Raw genomic sequence first — 19,038 nt, forward strand, 5'->3', positions numbered from 1 at the left:
CCTAGCAGTAGTACCACGTCTCCGGTACGGTAGTACCGTGCATCGCAGGCTGAGTTGGTGGATAACGGTTGGATTTGTTCTCTTACTATAGAAGGGGAGTCTTCTTCTCTGAGTTGACCACCTCTTCCACCCCCAAGCTCCATTGTTGCTCTAAGCTCCATTTTCACCCGATCTCTTTCCCTAGCCGATCAAACTTGTTGATCTCCTAGGGATCGGTTAAGAAGGCCTAGATCTACACATCCACCAAGAGATATTTGATTCCCCCCACTAATCCCTCGCAGATCTTGTTACTCTTGGGTGTTTGAGCACCCTAGACGGTTGAGGTCATCACGGAGCCATACTCCATTGTGGTGAAGATTCGTGGTGTTGTTGGGAGCCTCCAATTAAGTTGGGGAGATTTCCCCAACCTTGTTTGTAAAGGTTCGGTCGCTGCCTTCAAGGGCACCAATAGTGGAATCACGACATCTCGCATTGTGTGAGGGCGTGAGGAGAATACGGTGGCCCTAGTGGCTTCTTGGGGAGCATTGTGCCTCCACACCGCTCCAACGGAGACGTACTTCCCCTCAAAGGGAAGGAACTTCGGTACCACATCCTCATCTTCACCGGCTCCACTCTTGGTTATATCCCAACTCAGCGGAAGTTGCCAACACTGTCGGATTTTTGCATATATCCCAACTCAGCGGAAGTTGCCATGGATGTATTTTGATATGTCCGTGCCTTCCCAAAATCTGGACTATCCCTGCCTTGCGGTAGTACCGCAAGGGGGAGCGGTAGTACCGCGCCAGCGGTTCTACCGCCCTCTGCTTCACTGCATCTGGGTTGTTCTGGTTTCTGCTGCACGGGCGGTAGTACCGCGGTGCCCTGCGGTAGTATCGTGTGCCCTTGCGGTAGTACCACGTCCCCGGCGCGGTAGTACCATGCTACGCAGGCTGAGTTGGTGGGTAACGGTTGGATTTGTTCTTCCACTATATAAGGGGTATCTTCTTCTCTGATTTGACCACCTCTTCCATCCCCAAGCTCCATTTTTGCTCCAAGTTCCATTTTCGCTCGATCTCTCTCCCTAGCCAATCAAACTTGTTGATTTTCTAGGGATTGGTTGAGAAGGCCCCGATCTACACTTCCACCAAGAGAAATGTGATTCCCCCCACTAATCCCTTGCGGATCTTGTTACTCTTCGGTGTTTGAGCACCCTAGATGGTTGAGGTCACCGTGGAGCCATATTCCATTGTGGTGAAGCTTCGTGGTGTCATTGGGAGACTCCAATTAAGTTGTGGAGATTGCTGCAACCTTCTTTGTAAAGGTCCGGTCGCCGCCTCCAAGGGAACCAATAGTGGAATCACGGCATCTCGCATTGTGTGAGGGTGTGAGGAGAATACGGTGGCCCTAGTGGCTTCTTGGGGAGCATTGTGCCTCCACACCGCTCCAACGGAGATGTACTTCCCCTCAAAAGGAAGGAACTTCGGTAACACATCCTCGTCTTCACCGGCTCCACTCTTGGTTATCTCGTGCCTTTACTTGTGCAAGCTTATTTGTGTTATATCCCTTGCTTGCTTGTGTGCTTGTTGTTGTTGCATCATATAGGTTGCTCACCTAGTTGCATATCTAGACAACCTACTTTGATGCAAAGTTTAAATTGGTAAAGAAAAGCTAAAAATTGTTAGTTGCCTATTCACCCCCCCCCCCCCCACTAGTCAACTATATCGATCCTTTCAATTGGTATCAGAGCCTCGTCTCTTTATTAAGGACTTTGTCGTCCAAAGAGTATGGTTGACACCATAGACGTTGAGGAGGAGCACCCTGGTGTGATTCCGTCCTCGTCTGCAGCCAACGGGGGAACCTTGGTCTCACGTGAGGAGTTCAATGTGGCTTTGGACACATTGAAAACTTCCATGACGACCGAGGTCAAAGGCATGCTTAAGAATTTTCTTGATGGCCTTAAATTGTCCACCACACCGTTGGAAGTGGTCGATCCCACTAACAAGGTGACGGATGCTAACTCCGACAAGGGGGAAGCTTATAGTGATAAAGTTCCTTTGTCTAGTGGCAAAAGTGGTAATGGCATCTTTGCCCATGTGGAACCTCCACTTACCTATGGAGGACCTATTCCCTCCACTCATTTAAATCATGTCGGTTCTCCTCCTAAGATTGTGAAAAATGAGGATTTTGACGCTTGGGTCTATCACTTTAAGCGTCATTTAAATCATGTTAATACTAACCTTTGGAGAATCATTGAGCAAGGTTTCTATCCGCATGACCGAAACAACTTCACCCCAAGAGAAGTCGCGGATCATCAATTCAATGAGAATGCTCTCTTCATCATCCAAGATGCAATTCCTTCTGAAGACATTGCGCATCTCCGACCGTTCACCATGGCAAAGGAAGCATGGCACCATGTTGTATCCCTTTACAAGGGAAGCGCAAGCATTCAATGCTCCAACTAAGAAGTGGTGCAAGATGAAGCCGATGAATTTGCAATGAATGAGGGTGAAGAACCTCGTGAGCTCTACTGGAGACTAACCACACTCGCGGTCTCACTCCGAGATCATGGGAGCAAGGATACAAATGACAATTGGATCAAGCAGAAGTTTCTCTAAGCCATGATGCCTTAACATAAGGCCATGTCCTCCGTCATTCGTCAAAGGCCGGACTTCCACACCTCGTCCTCAAGTGAAGTGTTGGATGAGTTTGTGGCAATGAGTATATTGGACAAGACCGCCGACAATGCGGTGTTACGTTCTCAAAGAGCAAAGAATCCCAACCTTGACTTGAAAGCCAAGGATAGTGTGGAAGCAGAGGAGTAAGATGAAGAAGAGGAGAGCAACCCCGAGGATACAAAATATGATTATGATGAGCACGTGGCTCTCGCTTCAAGACAATTTTGGAGCAAGAAGAACTCAAGGTCCAACTTCAACAAGAGCAACTCAAGTGGCGCCAAGAGCAAGAAATGTGTAAGGACTTGCTACAATTGTGGCAATGTGGGCCACTTTGTTGCGGAGTGCCCCTATGAGAAGAGGGAAGACAATGGTGGCAAGCTCATCCGGAAGGACAAGGCCAAGTCTTTCCCCAACAAGAACCAATTCACCAAGAAGGCTCCTCCCAAGGGATTGGTGGCACAAGAAGAGTACAATGAGGATGATGATGAAGACAGTGAGACGGTTGCAATGGCCTTCGTGGCCATTGCAACAACCCCACGGGCGTCCCTCTTTGATTCACCCAATGAGAACTTCACCGCCAAGTGTCTCATGGCTAAGGCCACCAACAAGGTAACCCCCAACATCAAAACTACCATCATTACTCATCCTTCTTTGACGGATTGCATTGATGAAAGTGGGGGTCCAACATGGAGGAAAATGAGTTTGAGTCTTTTATGAGTAAGCTTAAGGGTAAATCCAAGAAGCACTTCATTGCTCTCTTGGAACAACTTGGTAAAGCCAATGACATGATCGAGGCTCACGAAGACACCATCTCTGAGATGGAGGGGCGGAGTCGTGACTATGCCGATGAGATATCGGATCTCTCTAACGCTCTTGAGGAAGAGCTTGGTCATCGTTTGGCTCTTGAGGATTCATACAATGATGATCATGCTAAATTAAAGAAAGATCTTGATCATGCTCTTGTTGTGTCTTGTGTGCTAAATTCCGAGAAGGCCAAACTTGGTGTTGATCTTTCTAGACTCAAGGAGGAGTTTGATACCCTTGACAAGGCTTACAAGGCCTTGAAGAGTACTCATGCTAGTCTTAAAGAGTCTCATGATCAACTCCAAGTGAGGCTAACCAAGGAGAAAGCCACTTTTCCTCATATGGTTTTAATTGATAATGCAAATGCTACTGACCCTTGTTGTGAGCATGTGCATCTTGTTGAGGAGAATGCAAAGTTGAAGGAGCAACTTGAGAAAGGCCTTGTGTCGTGCATACAAGGTGATAAGAACCTCAACGATCTTTTGAGCAATCAAAAGGAAGTTGTGGCCAAGGAAGGGATTAGGTTTGCGCCCAAGTCCAAGAACAAGAAGAAGAATGACAAGGCCAAACGACCTCCTCCTCTCATGCAAACTTTTGTCAAAGAGGGAGAGGGTGCCTCTAAGGAGAAGAAGAACAATGTGAAGGGTGGTGGTGTCAAGAAGGGCAATGTCGCCCCTTCCAACAACGCCGGTGACTTTAACCCTTCCTATGTGTTATGCCGTGCTAGTGATGGGCATGCTTATGCTAAATTTGTTGGTTCTCCTTATGAGTACATTGAATGGTCTATTTGGGTTCCTAAGACCCTTATCACTAACATCAAAGGACCCATTACAAAATGGGTACCTAAAACCAAGCATTGATCTCTTGTAGGTGTTTGCTTCCGGTGGGGGATCATGGTTGCTCGATAGTGGAGCCACTAATCATATGACCGGAAGCAAGGACTTGGTGGTGGACGTGAAAAAGATTCCATCTATGCCCACCAATGTCGAGTGGGGTGATGCCTCGTCCTCTAAGGTATTGGGTCTTGGCAAGGTTGTCATTTCTCATGATCTCACCATCGAGAAGGTCATGCTTGTTGAGTCCCTTGCATACAATTTACTTTCAGTTCGTCAACTTGCAATCATGGGCTTTGCCACCTTATTTGATATTGATACTGTGGCCCTCTTGTGGAGCAAGACTCTTAAAGTAGCCTTTGTTGGGCATGTCTAGAATAGTCTCTATGTGATTAACTTTTCGGAGCGACCCACTAAGACCGCGACATGCCTAATGGCTAAAGTTGACGTGGGATGGCTTTGGCATCGCCGTTTAGCCCATGTCAATATGAGATCTTTGCAAAGTCTTCTCAATGGGGACCATGTCCGTGGACAAACAAATGTCAGTTTTGCCAAAGATCGTGCTTGCATTGAAGGAAAGCTACATGAGAAGGCTCACCCTCCCACGACTATCATTTACTCAAAGAGGCCTTTGGAGCTTGTTCACTTGGATCTCTTTGGGCCTCAATCCTTTGATAGTCTTGCGGGTAGAAAGTATTGCTTGGTGATTGTAGATGACTATTCGAGATACACTTGGGTGTACTTCTTCAAGAGGAAGAGTGAGACCCAACAAACCGTCATTGACTTTGCAAATGAAGCTCAACGTCAACACAATGCAAAGATCTTGACAATAAGAAGTGACAACGGCACCAAGTTCAAGAACTACACCTTGGATGACTTCCTTAGTGATGAGGGGATCAAACATCAATATTCTGCACCTTACACCCCTCAACAAAATGGTGTAGCGGAGAGGAAGAACCGGACGTTGATGGATGCGGCAAGAACCATGATGGTGGAGTTCAAGTCTCCATACAACTTTTGGGCCGAAGCCATCAACACCGTGTGTCATGCATCCAATCAGCTTTACCTCCGCAAAGGCTTGAACAAGACTCCATATGAGATACTCACCGGTAACAAGCCCAACCTCAAGTACTTCTGGGTATTCGGGTGTAAGTGTTTCATTCTCAAGAAAGGTGTTCGTTTGTCTAAATTTGAGGCTAGAGCTCATGAGGGCATATTTGTTGGTTATGCTACAAACTCTCATGCTTACTGTGTCCTTAGTAAGTCAACGGGACTTATTGAGAAGACGTGTAACGTGGAGTTTGATGAGAATAACGGCTCCCAAGTGGAGCAAAGTGGTACTTGTGATGTAGGTGATGAAATTCCTCCCCAAGCCATAAGAAGAATGGGTGTTGGCTTTATCCTACACATTGAGGAACCCCTTGTGGTCGAAGGAGAAGGACAATGTTCCACTCAAATGGAACCATCGCCAACTCAAGACCCACACGCCTCCGAAGAAAAAAGTGAAGGACTTCAACCAAATGAACAAGATCAAGGGAAAGATCAACTTCAAGATGGTGGTGAATCACCAAGTGATGCCCAAGATCAAGTTCTCTCCTCCGAGCTAGTTCCAGATCAAGAACAAGCTCAAGACGACGCTCAAGATGATCAAGTTTCCTCTCCTCAACTCACTCCCGAGGAGGAATTGGAGTGTCGTGCCGCTAAGATTGCATCCAAGCTATCCACCAAAGATCACCTCATGACAAATGTGCTTCAAAGCTTAAGAAAGGGGGTAAGCACTCGTAGACAATTAGCAAACTATTGTGAACATCACGCGTTTGTCTCTTGTGTTGAACCCCAAAAGGTCTATGAGGTGCTCGAAGATCCGGATTGGCTTAATGCTATGCATGAAGAACTCAACAACTTCGAGCACAACAAGGTGTGGAGATTAGTGCCAAGGCCAACGGGGAACCATAATGTCATTGGAACCAAGTGGATATTCAAGAACAAGCAAGATGCTCATGGAATTATTGGCCGCAACAAGGCTCGCTTGGTAGCTCAAGGCTACTCCAAAGACGAGGGTATCGACTACGATGAAACCTTTTCTCCCATTGCTCGCCTTGAATCTATTCGTCTGTTGATTGCTTTTGCTTCTCATCATAACTTCAAGTTGCAACAAATGGATGTGAAGAGTGCTTTTCTTAATGGTCCTATTAATGAGTTGGTGTATGTCAAACAACCCCCTGGGTTCGAGGATCCATATTTCCCCGATCATGTGTACCAACTCAATAAGGCACTCTATGGCCTTAAACAAGCCCCACGTGCATGGTATGACCACCTTACCGAGTTGTTGCAAGATCGTGGGTTTGAAATTGGGAAAATTGACCCCACTCTTTTTACTAAGAAGGTCAAAGGGGAGTTGTTTGTGTGCCAACTATATGTTGATGACATTATCTTTGGTTCTCCTAACAAAACTTTCAATGAGGAATTTGCCGCTCTCATGACCTCGAAGTTCAAGATGTCCATGATGGGAGAGTTGAAGTTTTTTATCGGGTTCGAAATCAAGCAACGAAGAGAAGGAACCTTCATCAACCAAGCCAAATACACTTAAGACATGCTCAAGATATTCAATCTAAGTGAAGTCAAGCCGGCTTCCACTCCAATGCCCGTCAAATGCCAACTTGACATAGATCCCAATGGTAAAGCGGTGGATCAAAAGGTATATCACTCCATGATTGGCTCCTTGTTTTACCTTTGTGCATCTAGACCGGATATCATGTTGAGTGTGGGAATTTGTGCACGGTTTCAAGCCGCACCTAAGGAAAGTCACTTTGTGGCGGTCAAGTGAATCTTTTGATATTTGACTCATACCCCAAACTTTGGCTTATGGTACCCAAGAGGATCAAACTTCAACCTTGTAGGATATTCGGACTCAGATTGGGCGGGAGACAAAGTGGATAGGAAGTCCACTTCCGGAGGGTGCCAATTCCTTGGTTGCTCTTTGGTGAGTTGGTCTTCCAAGAAGCAAAGTTGTGTGTATCTCTCGTCCACCGAAGCGGAGTATGTGGCCGCCGGTAGTTGTTGTGCACAACTTCTATGGATGAGGCAAACTTTAAAGGATTACGGTGTCATATGTGACAAAGTGCCTCATTGGTATGACAATGAAAGTGCCATCGAGATTTCTCTCAACCCGGTTCAACACTTCAAGACGAAGCATATTGAGATTCGTTATCACTTCATCCGGGATCATATTAGGCGAGGGGAGATCGACCTCAACTATGTTAACACTCATGATAACCTTGCAGATATGTTCACGAAGCCCTTGGATGAAGCAAGATTTCGCGAGTTAAGGCATGAGCTAAATATCATTGATTCAAGCAATGTTGCTTGAACCCTTGAACACCCCGCCATACTCAACTTGTTATCTTGTCTAGGTGTAGGCATGGACATAGGGGGAGTGTTGTTCTCTCAATGAACTCTCCCTCCCCCCATTATGCATAAATTGATCAACTCTTTCACATCAGCCATTGTTGATGGTACTTGTGCTTCAAAGACGAGTTTTGGTCATGGGCCCAAGGATAATTTTTCGCGGTGCCATACCAATTGACTCAAACATAGGTGGCTCCGGCCACCGCCCTCTCTTTGGAGAGGTTCTGTTGCGTGTTTAGTCCTTGTTATCTCTTGCCTTCCTTTCTTTGTGTCGAGCTTGCGTGTGTTGTCTCGTGAGTTAGCTCTTTGGTGTGTCCGTTCGCTTGAAGGTTGTATTGCAAAGGATGTTTTTATCTTTTTTGAAACTTGCATTTTTCTTGGGTCTGCGGTACTACCGTGGTGTGCCACGGTACTACCGCTGGAGTTGCGCACGGTACTACCGCATTTTTGCATGGCAGTATTTTTTTACTGCCGCTGGACGAGCGGTACTACCGCCCAGTGTGCAGTACTTCCGCCCGGGCGGGACTACCGCGGTACTACCGCGCAGATGCGAGCGCGTGGGGGTTAAGAGCGAGCAAGGGGAGTTCCAACTCCCCCATACCCATTCAACTCTTTTTCCCCATGAAGTTCTCTCTCTCTCTCTTTCCTTCCCAAGACCAGCACTGGAGAACATCGTTGGATCTCCGTCTCCGGCCGCTCTCCTCGCATTCCGTCTGGTGGGATCGTTCCCCACCACGCCCTCTTGCCATGGAACAAGGTTTCTCCCAAAATCCCTCTCTTTTTGGTTCATTCTTTCGTCTCTAGGTTTTTGGAGAGATGCATATTGTTCTTGAGATTTTAGGCCAAATCTTCGCAAGAGTAGGATGTAGGAGAGTAGTAGTGTGGAGAGATGATAGTTGGTATGTTGCCCCATGGTAGATTTGATCAACCGTAGTACCGTGTTGTCACTGCTGTGCTCAGATCCATTCGTGCTTCGGATCCGACCTCATGCGGTACTACCGCTCCTTAGGAGCGGTACTACCGTGCGAGGCGCGGCAATAAAATTTTACTTCCGCTCCCACTGCGGTGCTACCGTGACATCCTGGTGCGGTACTACCGTGACTAGAGCAACACTAAAACTTTAGTTCCGCGCATCCGTGCGGCACTACCGTTGGTGTCAAATCTTACATGTGGCAACTACCCAATGCTATTTCTACTTTTTTCACTTGTTTTGCTGTGGCCTTTGCATTGATCATTCTCGTTTCTCTTGCGTGTTCGTGTGTTTTGTGTCATAGGTGGTGGCTCCGATTCCAATGTCCTCCGTTCCAATCCCAGCTGTGACACGGGTTCCAAGTGTCTGCGCAACCAAGGTGAAGCTCCAGAGGGCTCCAATGCCCCCCAACGCAGAACCAAGACCACCGCCACCAAGAACAAGGAGCCCTCCATGGGCATGGATGAGATACCACTTGCTGAGTTTGTCACCCGAAGGAAGATCAACCCCTATGTGAATCCCCATGCAAACTTCAGAGGGAATGACATGTTCTGGACCAAGCAGCAAAATCTTATCTATCTGGATGTGATCAAGGCCAAGCAGAACATCTACGTGGATGTGCACTGGATTGACATGAATCATATGAGGGATGACAAGCACCGTGACTATTTTGGTGAGCCTTTGGACCTGGTGGAGCAGTTTGGGGTTGAGGACTCGATCACATTCCACCTGGACTTTGATCCTGAGATTGTGGCTCAGTTCTTTGCCTCGGTCCACTTCCACTCTAATGAGGAACGGAGTTTGACATGGATGAAAAATGGACAACAGTTGACTGCCAAGTGGAAGGACTTCATGGATATGCTACATGTTCGTTATGAGGGGCTCGACAAGCCCGTTGGTGTTCGCCCTCATGCCAACTCCGAGTCTGCTAACAAAAACAAGCTCCAGCCATACTATGTTGAGAAGAAGCTTCCCAGTGGCAAGAAGACATGGGCACTGAACCCATTCCTTGACATCATGTATCAGATCTTCCGCAACACCCTCTTTCCACGTATTGGTGACAAGGATAAGGTACATGCCTATCTCGTGGATATGATGCTCATTTGTGAGGAGGCGCGTCGTGTTCAGACGCAACCACTTGATGTCTCACATATCATGTGGTGTGAGCTTAGGTTTGCGGTGTTCAACCGTAAGGTACCCATCTATGGTCCTTACCTGTTTCACCTGATCTCGAAGACTTGGGAGAAGCTCTATCCCAATGTTGAGTTTGAGGCCCCCGACTGGACCCGTCACGAGCCCGTCAAGCTCCGCGCCAAGCCTAAGTGGGCTAACACCACTACCCGTGCTGAGGCGGCAGCTGCTCAGATGGATGTTGGTGAGGATGAGCTTGAGGAGGAGGAAGCGGATGAGGATAGCTCTGCTGGGTATGCTCCTCCCTTTACTGAGCCCTCATGGCCTAAGAAGCTGAAGGCCAAGATGAAGACCTTGTTCTGTATGCAAGCCAAGGGGCAGTACAGGATCCATGTTGCTTCCAAGGAGAGTCGCCAGCGCGACAAGAGGATCTTGAGGACGTTTGGCGAGGACGTCTCCAGCGGGTCCGAGAAGCACATCACCCCAGAGGCAGCTTGGATGGCAAAGCAGAGCTACAAGTGGACTGATTCTGAGGAGGAGCGGAAGGAGACCATTCCCACTACCGAGACCAACGAGGAGCGCGACTAGTGATCGTCTCTGCCTGAGCTACCACCTGTGTAGTAGGTGTCCTCTCTGCCTTTTGGTGTCTCGATGCCAAAGGGGGAGAGAGTGTAGGGATTTGCGAGTCATGTGTCGTGTTTGCTTTTTGTTGGACCTCATTTTCTTTGGTTTGATTTGTCGTGAGTCGTGTTCCGTATCATATGGTGTAAGACATATGCACTCTAGCGTATCTTATTGTCTTTCATGCTTAGTATCCCGTGAGCGTATACTATCTTGTGCCAGTTACTTTATGCTCATAGTTTTATCTTGCCTACTTGCTTAGTGTTAGGTTCATTGTTGCAAGATATGCCTTGTCTATAAAATATAGGAGGAGTGTTGATCCTAGCATGTGTGTCATGCAGTCCAAAGCACTTCTCTAATATGCACACATCTAGGGGGAGCCCGTCTATATTTTATAGATGGTGGGATTGCCGTTGTTTCTCTTTATATCCCTTTGTGCAAATCCCGTATTGTCATCAATCCACCAAAAAGGGGGGATTGTAAGGGCATATTTATCCCTGAGTAGTTTTGGTGATTGATGACAATGCCTTTGCGGACTAATTGTGTGCATTGAGCATTTCAGACATATCATTAAGTCGTACTATTAAGAGGGGGTCCGCGTTGGAAAGGTTTGGGTGGAATCAATACGTATGCATCTGTTTCCTTTGCACCACCTTTCCTTTGGCTCTTTGGAGCATCCTCCGTTTTTCTGTGTCTTTGCAAAATGAAGGATTCCTAGTGTTGTTGATCTAGGGCATGCGGTAGTACTGCTCTCCCGAGCGGTAGTACCGCAGAGCCTTGCGGTAGTACCGCAGGTACTCACAGTAGTACCGCTCCTCAGGAGCGGTACCGTGGCCTCTGGCCAGGCTCAGCCGCTTGAGCGGTTGTAGGGGCGGATGTAATTTTTTACATTCGCGCCCTATGCGGTAGTACCACCCCATGGGCGTGGTAGTACCGTGAGCCCTGGCCTAGCACAGCGACATGAGCGGAAGTAGGGGCGGATGTAATTTTTTACATCCGTGCCCTACGCGGTAGTATCGCTTGCAAGGTGCAGTACTACCGTGTCGGATTTTTGCACCGATCCCAACTCAGCGGATTGCCACGGATGTATTTTTATATTTCCGTGCCTTCCCAAACCTGGCCTATCCCTGCCTTGCGGTAGTACTGCGCCAGCGGTTCTACCGCCCTCTACTTCACCGCATCAAGGCTGCTTTGGATTCTGCTACATGGGCGGTAGTACCGCAGTGCATTGCGGTAGTACCGTGTGCCCTAGCGGTAGTACCGCGTCTCCGGTGCGGTAGTACCATGCGTCGCAGGCTGAGTTGGTGGATAATGGTTGGATTTGTTCTCTTACTATAAAAGGGGAGTCTTCTTCTCCGAGTTGACCACCTCTTCCACCCCCAAGCTCCATCGTTGCTCCAAGCTCCATTTTCGCCCGATCTCTCTCCCTAGCCGATCAAACTTGTTGATCTCCTAGGGATCGGTTGAGAAGGCCTAGATCTACACATCCACTAAGAGATACTTGATTCCCCCCACTAATCCGTCGCGGATCTTGTTACTCTTGGGTGTTTGAGCACCCTAGACGGTTGAGGTCATCATGGAGCCATACTCCATTATGGTGAAGCTTCGTGGTGTTGTTGGGAGCCTCCAATTAAGTTGTGGAGATTGTCCCAACCTTGTTTGTAAAGGTTCGGCCGCCGCCTTCCAGGGCACCAATAGTGGAATCACGACATCTCGCATTGTGTGAGGGCGTGAGGAGAATACGGTGGCCCTAGTGGCTTCTTGGGAAGCATTGTGCCTCCACACCGCTCCAACGGAGACGTACTTCCCCTCAAAGGGAAGGAACTTTGGTAACACATCCTCGTCTTCACCGACTCCACTCTTGATTATCTCATCCATTTACTCGTGCAAGCTTATCTTGTGTTGCATCCCTTGCTTGCTTGTTTACTTATTGTTGTTGCATCATATAGGTTGCTCACCTAGTTGCATATCTAGACAACCTACTTTGATGCAAAGTTTAAATTGGTAAAGAAAAGCTAAAAATTGTTAGTTGCCTATTCACCCCCCCCCCCCTCCCCCATCTAGTCAACTATATCGATCCTTTGAGATGGTGTGTCCAGGGACATGTTGCCCCGGTCTGATTCTTTCAACGGCTATGGTTTTGCTTCTAGCAAACTACTTTGGAGGTCTATAAAGCTGTTGATCAGCGATGGAGCCGTCTCGAGCTTGGGTGAAGAGGTGATCTGTCTTTTTATCCTTTGGTGGCCGATTCGGTGGTGTCGAAGGAAAGGGACAGGTTCTGGTATTCTGCATAGGATTTTCCTATCTTTTCAGTTATGTATGGTCGGTGCTTATGTGCTTTGTAACTTAATCTTTATTCTATATAAATGAAACACATATTACCATGCAAAAAAAATGGAAAGCATATGAGGGAAAGCAAGTAGGGAGGATGCATCTGTCAAGATTTATAGGGAGTAGATATTCAACTGAAATTGACTTTGTGCCCCGCTTTCTGTGGCAGATTGTCATGACGCTCACGCTAGATTTGCTCTTGAACGGGATTATTATGCCCCTGCTCCACCTCCCCTTTTCACCCCGGGAAAATATCTAGTACTCCCATCCTTGGAGTACTTCGGATGCCCCAAGTTCAAAAACAAATCTTAAGTGTTTTCAATTTTTTTTAAAAAAATGAACGTTCGCAAGGAATGTGACTACAACCCCTAGAAATTTCAGGTCCAAACTTTTTTTTGAGGGTCCAAACTTGAAATGTACATTGACAAACAAAAATGTGAAATCCAGATATGAATAATCTCGATGTTGATTTTGTCTTTTCTTAACACTATTCATGCCAGATTTCACTTTTTTTTTCTTATTGTCATTTCGAGTTTGGACCTGAAATTTTTAGGGGTTGTAGTCACATTCATTGTGAACATTCATATTTTTCCGGGATTTTTTGAAACATTTATAAATAGCTTTTTTAAACTTGGAGCACCGGGAGTACCTCAAGGATAGGAGTACCTGATACTTTCCCTTTCACCCCCTTTTGCTCACCCTGAGCTCCAAGGTTTTAAATCACATTTTTCACAGCTTCACGTGAGGATCGAGCTAGCTACGTTAGGGCGTCTCCAATGCTGACCCACAAATGGGTTTGGTCTCCGTCCGAGGACAGGGGATTAGTCTGCAAACACTGATGTCGAAGGCCGCCATCTAATGCTGCTCGCACACATTTCGGCTACTGTTCAAACCAAAAGGACAAAACTCATGCAAACATGGCGGATTTTCATATAAACCGGACTAGATTCAATATATTTTGGACATATTTCATATAAACCGGATGAAATTCATTATATTTTGGATAATTTTTTACTAAACCGTATTTTTTTGGACATTATATTTTGGAAGAGGCCTGCAAATCACCGGCGGAGGAAGCGTGCAAGTCGCCGGCGGAGGAGATGTAGCCCCTTTCCGTGGGCGGCTATGTCTCGCTGGCCGCGGGCGAGCTCACGTCGGCACGATCCAGTGGCAGACGGAGCATCCAGTCGTCCCTGGACGAGGGCATGGCAGAGGCGCGCCGTCAGGCTGCTATCGCGGGAGGCTTGGCATGGCTGGGTGTGGTCGCGGTCAAGGGTGCCAGCCTCCTGACTTGAAGACGGAGACGCCGCCTGTGGTGGCTATGGCGATGCTGGAGACATGGGGCATGGCGCAGAGGATGGCGAAGCTCACACACGTGACCCCATGCATGGTGAGAAACTTGCCCAGCACCGGCGGACAATTCTATTTGGTTGTTTGATTCAATTAGAGTTAATGAAAATCGTTAGTGAAAATTTGTTTTTACAAACTTTAGTTTTGTTTGTTTAGATTTCGTTAGGAAATTCAGTTTGTTAATGAAAACTAGTTGAATTACGCTCATTAGATTATGTTAGAATCTCATGCAATTATAGTCCATTAAATTTTGTGGCATTTTCTCATTTTGTTATAAAGTTCAATTCTGTTTAGAAAAATAAAATTGCCAAAGATCATAAAGTGTGTTCATTAGGTTTTTGTTGTTGTAAAGGTTAATTCGGTTATGCAAATTTCATTATTGATCAAGTAGGCGCTTCTAGTCATAAAGACCATGGCGCGGGTGATGAGGGTAACGGAGGTGCGGAAGGTGACCATGATGGTGAGCTCATAATTTCAGTTCTATCCGAGCACTCATTTTTCGTGACATGGCAGCATATTTTGCTCATTTTGTGTGACATGGTAGAGATTATTGTACCTCTGCGACCAACCACCCTTCCTCAAATAACAATAGGATCGCTTATATGGCATACATCAGACTATTTATTCCTTGTTAATTGCATCAGGTTTGTTTTGAATCACGTCCTACTAATTAATCCTTCTATCTCCCATGTCTGATCCTCGGTTACAGTTGCTCCAAGGCGGGTGGACAGTGCAAATTCTTGCGCAGCTAGCCAACTGCCTGATCATCGGTTCTGTCAACAGCAAAAATATTATAAATGATGATTTTTTATACAAAACAGGAGAATTGCATTCCATGGACATCCGTCCTTGAACGCCCTGCGTCATCTATATATATATCAACGTAAATTCCACATGCATGTGTACAAGCACACGGTCGCTCTCGATCAAGTCACCAGACTCGATCGGATCTAAGCCTCCGGCAATTATTATTTTTTAACTAAGCCTCCGAGAAAGAAGGCAGTAAGGAGGAGACAAATCTGCTACCTAGTTCTTTCAGCGAGAAAGATATATAAATACATGCACTCCCATGGCTTCAGACACAGAAACACCACTACAACTGTAAGTGCAACGCTACAGTTGCCACGGCATACAATGAGACCGCTCGCAGTGGTAGCAGTGCTAGCCACGGCGGCCATGGTTATCGCATGTGCACGCGCTGTGCAGTGCGGCTCGCAGGCTGGCGGGGCGACATGCCCAAACTGCCTCTGTTGTAGCCACTTCGGCTGGTGCGGCTCCACACCGGAATACTGTGGCGATGGTTGCCAGAGCCATTGCTCTGGCTGCGGCAGCACGCCTGTCACACCCTACCCCTTCGGTGGTGTGTCCTCCATCGTCTCCCGCTCCCTTTTCAACCAAATTCTCCTCCACCGTAATGACCCAGCATGCCAGGCCAAGGGCTTCTACACATATGACGCCTTCATCGCTGCCGCCGCTGCCTTCCCTGGCTTTGGTACCACTGGTGGCATCGCCACCCGGAAGCGCGAGATAGCTGCCTTCCTAGCGCAGACCTCCCATGAGACCACTGGCGGATGGCCCACAGCCCCGAATGGGCCCTACACATGGGGCTACTGCTACAAGCACGAGCGCACTACCTCCAGCTACTGCACCCCAAGCGAGCAGTGGCCATGTGCCCCTCGAAGGCGCTACTATGGCCGCGGGCCCATCCAGCTAACTCACAACTACAACTACGGGCAGGCAGGACGGGCCATTGGGGCTGACCTGTTGGGCAACCCGAACTTGGTGGTCGTGAATCCAACCGTGTCTTTTGAGACGGCGATGTGGTTCTGGATGACGGAGCAACCGCCCAAGCCTTCGAGCCATGCAGTGATCACAGGACAATGGAACCCGTCGGCGACAGACCGTGCTGCGGGGCGGGTGCCTGGGTTCGGCGTGATCACCAACATCATCAATGGCGGGATCGAGTGCTTTCACGGGTATGATGAACGTGTTGAGGACCGAATCGGATTTTACAAACGCTACTGCAACATCTTTGGTATCGGCTATGGTGACAACCTGGACTGCTACAAACAGAGGCCCTTTGCCTAATAATCCGCTCCATATATGTACTTGTGTACTTTTTTAAAAATGTTATTTTTCATTATAAAAATCTCAAAAATCTATAACTACTAATAAAGAGAGGTGCATTTCTCTTTTTTTGTCAGTTTATCTATATTATATTTTTTATCCAAGTTGTCCTTATTTTTTGTGCGCCCGTCGTCGCACCTACGCGTTGCTAGAAAATTGAGCTGCTCACCTGTGCTTGAAGCTTGCCCTAAAAAAGCCTGGCTGCCTAGCCATAAGAATTAGCTTTCGCTTGTGCTCAGTCCGTCCGTCCCCGCCGCCTTTTTTTGGGCCAAAAAATGTGACTGGGTGAGATAATTAATTTCGCCTTGCCTCTTACACAAATTCTCGCCAATTTAAATGCTTCCGTGAGTTGCCTCCAAAAGCAAGGAGCCTCCTCGAGAATCAATAAACAAGGATGTGAATAAATAAATTGGATGAACAAAAGATCGGGCACAGGTAAAAGAAGTAATTTAAATTAAAAGAAGGACTAAATGTGGCTATTACGAACCTGTAGGAAGGAAAGGAATAAATTCTGCTTTAGTAAGCACAGGAAAGAAAGGAATTATATGGCTGCATGGGTCGATGGCAGAGAGAGGAACCTGATTAAATGAATGGGCTCAAAAAGAATTGAAATTAAAAGAATGAATAAATGGACGTGGTAATTAATCTAAATGCGCATGTGTCTGCATTATGATTTGAGGGTGCGGCGTGTGGCGTGCATAAACATATTGACGTAAAATTGGTTAGCAATATAACATGCACGGTGGAGGAGCACGGCAACTGACCAAACTCGCCGCTTTGAAATTGTTCTTCGTTTTCTTTTGAATCCCCAGTTATAAATTGTTCTTAGCGATATTTACATTATACTCTGTGCATGCTAGAATGTGACGATAGTACAAAGAGGAAAAGTGCCAAGCTCACCAGGGGTGTGGCATACTTTGTTTCTCCCATGACAACGCACATGCATGTTTGCTAGTATAATCTTAAAACAAGATTTGACAACACATGGAGTCATGGTGCGTCAGTTGCGAGTAGACACGATGAATTTCATGTTGTTGTGTTGTCCAAAACGACGTGCGTCTATGGTGGCCAATGCAAACGATTAGGCCAAGTCTCATCTTCCGATCGCGACGTCGCCACGCTCCACCCTGGCAGGCAGCACGCTGAGCCACAATTTTATGTATAGTATATTTTATAACATATATATTCATAATATTTCGAAGCATAAACAAAAGTAAAACAAATAAACATGAAGAAGAAACAGAAAAATCAAGGTTGTGGCCTCCCAGGAGCTGGGCCGACCGAGTCCCTCGCTTCTGCCCTATGTCTTACAGGTCTTCCCCCCCCCCCCCCCCCCCCCCCCTCCACACCCACACACACAAAATAGTGTGGTAGGTGTGAGGAGCGTAACAATAGGTCACCATCCTTTCAAAAAGGAAGTAACTCCCATTGCTATGTGTTATGAGAGCAAGCTGGAATCAAGAAGGCTCGGCAAGATTGGATTTTGTGGTCAGAAGATCTTGGAGGCCATGACCACAGACGAATAACCAACATAAGTGTATATCTACTTCATATCAACATCCTAATCATATATGGAAAAACGCTTGCGTAGTAGTATATCATGTCCTAAGTCATAAGTCGCACGTGCGTCCCTCACGCGGATGAATGGCTATCTCATATATATAGAGGGATGGAGGCATATATGGTGGAGACTGCTCGTAGAGAACAAGAAGGGGCAAGAGGCAAGGCCGTGCCGCGGATCAGTGAGGTGGCGCAATCCTCACCTTTCTTTTCCTACGGGTGGGTTTTAAGGAGGAAAAGGATCGGATTTCCAAGAGGTTGATTATCACGGTTTCTCAAGCTTCCCAGTAAGATGTTGATTATCACGGTTTCTCAAGCTTCCCAATAAGAGGTTGATTATCTCGGTTTCTCAAGCTTCCTAAGACCTCTTCCAATGCAAAGGTGCTTAGATGAGGTGCTAAGTGCATTAAATACCTTAGCAACTCATCTCCTCAATGCATAGGTGCTTAACTTGTTGTTGCTAAGCACACTTTATTTAATGAGTTAGCACCTAAAGTATTTCATGCATTGGTCAAGTTGTTTCATTTAAGTGGTTTGCCTAGGTTCTCGCGTTTGGCGTTGGTTCTTTTTTGGGTCCCCAAAGTGCTTTCACCCTTTATTAAATGTTGTGCCATGTCATTTTTTTGCTTATATGGCATGCTTAGCACCTGTCCACCATAGAACACTAGAAAGGGCCTAATAACTACTGTACCAGTGCGCCCTCCCTCCCCTTTCTTTCCAAAATACTAATCCCTCCGGATGGATTTCAAGGAGGGAGAGGATTCCTAGGAGGTTAATTACCACGGTTACTTAAGCTTTCTGTAATAACTAACTATTGTACTAGTGCGACCTCCCTCCCTCAAATAACGCTGGGTAGCTTCCTACCTCCGTCTAGGTGAATAAGTCATTCACGTAGTTCTAGGTCATTGATTTAAGGAATTAAATATGTGTTATATGTCATGAAAAATATATCACTAGATTCTACACGAATGTAGTTTCTAAATATATATTTTTTGTCACATATAATACATATTTAGATAGTTAAATCATCAACCTAGAACTACGCGAATGACTTACTCACTGAGACGGAGGTAGTAGATTGGATACGTCGGAGTATTTATTTCCTATTAGTCGCATCATGTTTGATGTGAATCATGTACGGATTGATGTGAATCCCGTACGCTTCCTACTAAGTTACTCGAAAAAATGGATCAATCGTGCATCCATGCATGCACCAAATAGATTTATACACACACATATATATAGTATT

At 46.6% G+C, this 19,038-nt stretch overlaps 1 protein-coding gene across 3 annotated transcripts; it reads left to right on the plus strand.

Moving 5' to 3' along the window:
• Positions 1 to 15,236: 15,236 nt before the first annotated feature.
• LOC123147195 (26 kDa endochitinase 2) lies at positions 15,237 to 16,190 on the plus strand. 3 transcript variants are annotated; one of them, XM_044566431.1, is made up of 2 exons: positions 15,237 to 15,723; positions 15,850 to 16,190. In XM_044566431.1, exons 1-2 carry the CDS (start codon positions 15,237 to 15,239, stop codon positions 16,188 to 16,190), a joined length of 828 nt encoding a protein of 275 aa, XP_044422366.1. The 3 variants fall into 3 exon arrangements, with proteins under 3 accessions (XP_044422366.1, XP_044422367.1, XP_044422365.1); XM_044566432.1 differs by having other exon boundaries at positions 15,237 to 15,298; positions 15,458 to 16,190; XM_044566430.1 differs by having other exon boundaries at positions 15,237 to 16,190.
• The last annotated feature ends 2,848 nt before the right edge of the window (positions 16,191 to 19,038 follow it).

The sequence above is a fragment of the Triticum aestivum genome, chromosome 7A, assembly GCF_018294505.1.
Source record: "Triticum aestivum cultivar Chinese Spring chromosome 7A, IWGSC CS RefSeq v2.1, whole genome shotgun sequence".
Lineage (NCBI taxonomy): Eukaryota > Viridiplantae > Streptophyta > Magnoliopsida > Poales > Poaceae > Triticum > Triticum aestivum.

Bases quoted from the DNA above. Each gene is read 5' to 3' on its own strand.
- LOC123147195 (XM_044566430.1), top strand. From the start codon at position 15,237: ATGAGACCGCTCGCAGTGGTAGCAGTGCTAGCCACGGCGGCCATGGTT.